Source organism: Panthera uncia, chromosome F2 (genome assembly GCF_023721935.1).
Source record: "Panthera uncia isolate 11264 chromosome F2, Puncia_PCG_1.0, whole genome shotgun sequence".
Classification (NCBI taxonomy): domain Eukaryota; kingdom Metazoa; phylum Chordata; class Mammalia; order Carnivora; family Felidae; genus Panthera; species Panthera uncia.
Window position 1 is genome coordinate 61,403,017 of NC_064812.1, and position 6,000 is coordinate 61,409,016.

General features: G+C 38.4%; 1 protein-coding gene across 1 annotated transcript in view; it reads left to right on the plus strand.

Moving 5' to 3' along the window:
- Positions 1–5,407, plus strand: part of EYA1 (EYA transcriptional coactivator and phosphatase 1) — a 165,093-nt gene extending 159,686 nt beyond the window's left edge. The window contains exon 17 of the mRNA XM_049633285.1: positions 3,376–5,407. Within this exon, the coding sequence (XP_049489242.1) occupies positions 3,376–3,456 (81 nt within the window). The 3' untranslated portion in view covers positions 3,457–5,407. The remainder of the gene's footprint in view (positions 1–3,375) is intronic.
- The last annotated feature ends 593 nt before the right edge of the window (positions 5,408–6,000 follow it).

Sequence of the window (6,000 nt, forward strand, 5' to 3'; positions counted from 1 at the left end):
TTTACATGAGTATGTGGCTAGTTAGGGAAAATATTATTTTGCAACATTCTCATTATTTGTTAAGAGGAGTTTGAGTTTCCTGTCCTCTCCCTAGATTCAGTCTTATAATCACTCACTTAATGTTAAATACACATTTCTTAAAGTAGAAGCCCTGTAATTTTTGTGAGAATAGGACTGCTGATTATAACAAAGATCATTACCTTCATGTTCTGAATTAGTCCTGAGGGTGGAGTTGCAGTCCTTGTGTGGGGGTCCCAGAGATCACCTGTTCCCTTTCAGGTACACCTAAGGGTTGCCAGTTATCATTGTAAAACCTTTTGCATTTTTACTCAAATCAATGACCCCATCGTCACTGCATCGTGATGCGTTGTGTCCGTAATATACGGCAGGCATATTCCATCTTTTGAATTTGTTTCAGGGTGCTACTTGATATGTGGTTCTTATTGATACTCTGTACAGGAAGAAAAAAGCCATTAGTATTTCATTGGCAGTAAACAAGCCAATCCAGGGCTCTTTGTGAATAACCTCACCTTTCCGAAACTTGTTTTAAGAATGGTTTAGAACAGTTTAAAGTAAATGTGCTCTAGACTGGCATCATCTCCTACACCTGTAAAGATAAGACGTATGACCATTTTTTTACTTTGTTTACTGTGGAATTAAATGCCTAATTTATATCTTAAGCGTGTACCAGAGAATCAGCTGGATTTTTTTTCAGTTCCCTTTTCAATTTCTCTGCCACGCATTGCATTCTACAGTACATACTGTGATGTGTTTTGTTGTCTAGGGGAAACATATCTAATTTCAGATAATCAACATGTAAAAGAATTTGAACTTTGAAAAAAAAAGCATTCCATTTCTTATAGAAGGACTTTTATATGTATTTACGAAGGTGGTCGTCCTGAAAGCTTCTGGATGGCTATCTGAAGAGCCTTCGTCATTTTCTGCTACATCCTGAAAGCATATTCTGTGACAGCAATAGAACTACTCTATAGCTTCCTTTATTCACTTGTTTGTGAGAAGCAGCTTTGGGGAGGGGCACCTGATCTCTGGCAAATTAGAGAAAATAAGACCAGAAAGAAAGTAAGAAAAATACACAAGGATATGACAATAGATGCCAAGTAAATGGTTAAATCTGTAAGAATACTTGAAAACTTTTGATGTAGTGGAGGATTTCCCTTCAAAATGATGTGTCAAAAATGGACTTGATATTAAGTAGTAAAATGAGTAGGGTGCAGAGCGGTACATATTATATATACACAATTTCAAATAGGAGTCTGCACATATATAAAATATAGAAACATGTTTGTGGGGGCTATCTGGATAGTAGCATTCGAAATGATTTGTATTTCTCTATAAAACGAAAGCTCTACATTTTACAAATGTTTTACAGTACACATGAATTTTTATGCCAATGAGAGAAAAAGAAGGACAGCTTTCTGTGTTGTAACTGATCAGTTTTCAAATCTGATGTGTATATCATAGTCACTCAAATTTTTCAGTGTCGCTCACTCAGAACTTGGAAGGGAGTGTGTGTGTGTTCAGCTGTATACTGTGGGGCTGATAATTTACACTGCTGGATTAAAATGCCATAGAGAACAGTTAGGAGGCATTTCAGCATCTGGGCTTCAGATTCAGGGCCGACCTGGTGTGAATCGCATGTTCGATCCTTGCCAGCTGTTACTTAAACCTCTCTGTTCCTCCTCCAAGTCTGTTTTGTCATCAGTGCAATAGTGATGGTAATACCTATCTATCCCTGAGGTTAGAGAGAGGTTTGAATCTGCGAGGCTATGAGAAGTGCTGAGGAGAGTGCCTGACCCTACAGCTGTCATTATTACCGACAACCTCTTTGTAAGCCCTGCTGCATGTGGCTCCCGCAGCCAATTGTGTCTTTCTCTCACTTACAGCCAGTATCCTAACAATGGAATTCTTCATTCTCTGCCGCCGAACACACACACAGCTAGAAAGTGCTCTTCTGAATGATCATCCTTTTATACCTATCTTAACGATGACCTCCTCTTACCAAGTATTTCCCCATCTCTGCAGGCAAAGGGAAACTGGCCTCTTCCTAGTCCTTTTATAAAACAGAGGTTGCCAGGCTCATCTTCTACACCATCCCTGCAGACACAAAAAAAAGAATAAATGAATGCAAAGTAGCACACTCTGTTGCTCTAGTCAAAAATTGCCAAGTAGATCCTAAAACTTTGAAAAGAGATCTCTAGTCCTCAATGCTGGACTGTTGTTATTGAAGGATGACAAAGATATGGAGTCCATTTGACATTGGACTGTGGTCCATGCTTTTAGCTTGTTATTTGGGACAAAGGCCTTGTTAATAAGTAACTTAATAGTTTCCATTCCCAGAATACAACATCTCTATGATCTACATCAAAATAGTTATTTGCTTCCATTTTACCTACACATAATACCCCCCCACACACATGCAAAAATTAACTTAAATTCCACTGTTTGCTTCCGTGCAAATTGATACTGATTTTTTTTAATTCCTTAGAACTGTAATTGAAAATTATACTCCAGTCTTTGCGCTATTTTTTAAAAGCTGTTTTTCTATAGGCTAAATAGAATATTGTCCTCTAAAAAATGATGATTATCTTTCTCTTATTTAAAAGAGATTTTGCTGATGTGTAGGTACTTACTATAGAGCTTTTGTACAATGGCAGTTTATAATCATGTTCTCATCCTTGATGGATGAGGTAACCTCGGTTCTTTTCCTGTTTTTTTTTTTTTATCATCTCTGGCTAATTCGGGTGTTCTACAAATAGTCTCATCATTTAAACTAGACGTCTTACAAATAGTCTCATTTAAACTAGATTTTTAGATTGATTTTTTTCAAATCAACTACTAAAAAAAGTTCATTTACAATTTTCCCATATGGCAAAGCCACTTTAAGGTCAGTGCAAAGAATGCCTAATGGAAATAAATGAAGAAAAAAAAAGTTGCTTCTGACATCAGTCAAGTTTGAAAAACGTAAAATACTACCAACTTAAGGAAAACTTAAACTTTCAGCATCAAAAAGTCCACTGGATCCATGTTTTGAAAGGTGACTGCTTTTGACAAAGTTTCACGCACAGCTACTGTGTTTTGGAATTCGTAGTCAATGACAGTGTAGATCAACTTAAGAAATAGCCATCCCTTTCTTAAACAGACTCCAGATTATATGTTAAAGTGCAGTCCAGTATTCTTAGGGGAGGATTAAGTTTGGATTTTTGTTTTAAACAGACGTGATGTTAAGATCTTAACTGGCCGTTCTCACAATACTGCAAAAAGGGGGTGAGCATCGTAGCGAATTTCCAAAGCAGGTCTTAAGGCTTCTTGCTGGGAGCGCTGTCTGGCCTCACCATGTGTCTGCTCCTTTCACAGCACGCCATGCCCTTCTGGAGGATCTCCAGCCACTCGGACCTCATGGCCCTACATCACGCCTTGGAACTGGAGTACCTGTAACAGCCACCTAGCACTTTGAAGCCGCACAACTGCCCTGCGACCAGGAACAAACCCAGCAGGCCTGTGTCCTGTGTCTGCGCTGGGATACCCGACTTCGCGATTGCAACTCGTTGACACACAGCTGCTGTCGGTCTTCACCTCTGCCCTTGTGGTCAACGAAGGGCCACACCTATTTCTTCAGAACAGAACAGCTGTTGACTCTAGTACTGTGAAGCCAATGAAAATAAGCCATGAGAATGTTCTAGTACAGTGTAATGTGGCTTTGCCGCATTAACTACATGGTTCAAACCTGTGAAGAAAGGACCTGCAAACGCTTACGTTTTTCGCATCTTCAATGTGACTTAAAGAGCTTCTCCGATACAGCAAACTTGATTGCACAACAAAGACTGAAATGTGTTCCCTGAAGACTGGCGAAGGGATTTTTCTTGTAAAGAAAGTTTACTTTTTGGTGTCTCATACCCAGGGTAACCTGTACATCTCTACTTATTTATGAACAGACTTTAAAAAAAAAAAAAACAGCTTTATGGAGGTATGGCTCAAGCACCGTCCAGTTCACTCGGCCAGACTTTTTTGACAGCAAATAATTGAAGAGACAATAAGCGATTAAAGGCCTTTGCCTCACGACACAGCAAGTACTTTGAATTTTAGCACATTGCAAAGTAGTTTAAACTATGTCTAATTTAAACGTGTAATATGTACATCACTGAGACAATCATGTACAGAGAGAATTTTGGGTGTAAATTTGTAATAATGGATGATTCTTTTACATATCGTTTAGAAAATGATATTGAAAGGTAGCGATGCCTTGATCGTGAAGTAAGAGGCAGTATGTGCACAAAGTCATGCGCGGTGCCTTATCGACGTACTGGTTATAAATATGTAGATAATGGATTTTTTTTTTTTAGATAATGTTGTCAAGACCAAAAGCATGGATGTTAATAGGATTTTGTTTTCCAAATTGTTCTTTCCATCATCTTTTTTTTTAATGCTGTTAGGAGGACCTTGGTAAAATAACACAGCGGTGTCTTAAATCATTTCAAAAAATAAAACAGTTCCTCCTACCACCTCACCTTTTCATTTTCAACACTAATGTATTATATGTAACTACTTGAAAAAAAATGATTATACAAATGCTTCTTCCCACAGAAAGAATGTAGATGATCGATAGATATATTTTATTAAGATGGCTCATGAAATGGAGACTAGCAAACTTTTGTGTGCTCAGACGATAGGCTCTGCATCTTCTTGATTAGCTAAAGGAGGACATTACCACGTCTCTAGAAATGAGCAAAACTTTTTGATTGTTGCTTCTGTTTTCCTCCACACCTTTCCCCGATCCCCACCCTCCCTGGAAAGTTCATTGCGGGCAGTGGACATGGCCCGATCGTCCTCACGGAGGTTATTCTTAACCTACAGTGTGTATAAAGCATAAAGCTGGGAAATAAAAATTGTCACCTTTGGTATGTGATAAGACAGTTTCTCCAACAGTGATGAGTTTGGGCACTAAAGACTTCCATTATGACATTATTTTTTAGATGAACTTTATTACATTGGGGGGAAAAAACACCAGCTTTAACCCAAAGTAGCTAAAGAGCTACTGTATCTTTTTCTGAAGTTTCATGCTGCTGCTAGAATTAGTCACTCATGAATTTTCCAAACTGCTTAAATTAATCGAATTTGGGTTTTTCTTTTTTGCTTGAAACAAACAGAAGTTGACAATTTTTTAGCCTTTCCATTTTATGTTTTTGTACTCTGCAGATTGGAAAGACAAAGTTTATCTTGGCTTTACTGTATAAAGGTGTGTTGTGTCCACAATCGTGTACAGACTTTTTCTTCAATAATTTTGTGTTTAAATTAATAAAATTGATTTGTGACGTACTGTAAGCTCCTTGAATATATTTTCTTATCGCGCATTTACAAGAAACAGCAGGACCTGGGCTGCATTAGAATGCTTCTGGTCTAACAAAAGGAAGTGGGATAAAGCCATGGTAGTCATAATGGCTTTATCAGTCCTTCGGGGGACTAAACTAGAAAGGGAACAGCTGTTTCTTTGATCACTGGAAGAACAGAAGAGCTCTATACATCCTCTAAAACTATATAAACTGGACTCTCAACTTTACCATAGACCAGAACTCAGCATCAAGTATCTTGGATGGCAGAGCACCGATTTATCGACTTAAACACCGAGGGGACAGCAATGGAAAGCGGTTTCATCTATAAAGAACACCCACAACATACACCTCTAAAATTTGGCCAGATTGATTGCGGACAGCTCTAAATCCTGGGATTTAATCTTAGAAACACAACATCCATACATACAAACACATGTAAAAGCAAACATGCAGTTGGCTGACTCAATTATTGGGCCCACGATGTCCATTTTTAACAGGCACACACCCAGCCAAGAGGCTTGAGTAATGGAGTGTTTGAGCATGCTCAGACACCCCAAGAATAAAAAAGTTTTGGGTGGGGGTAAGTCTTCAAAGAGAGTCAGGAATTGGGGGGGGGGTGGAGAGCTTTTTAAGTCTCAAGTAAAGAAAATAA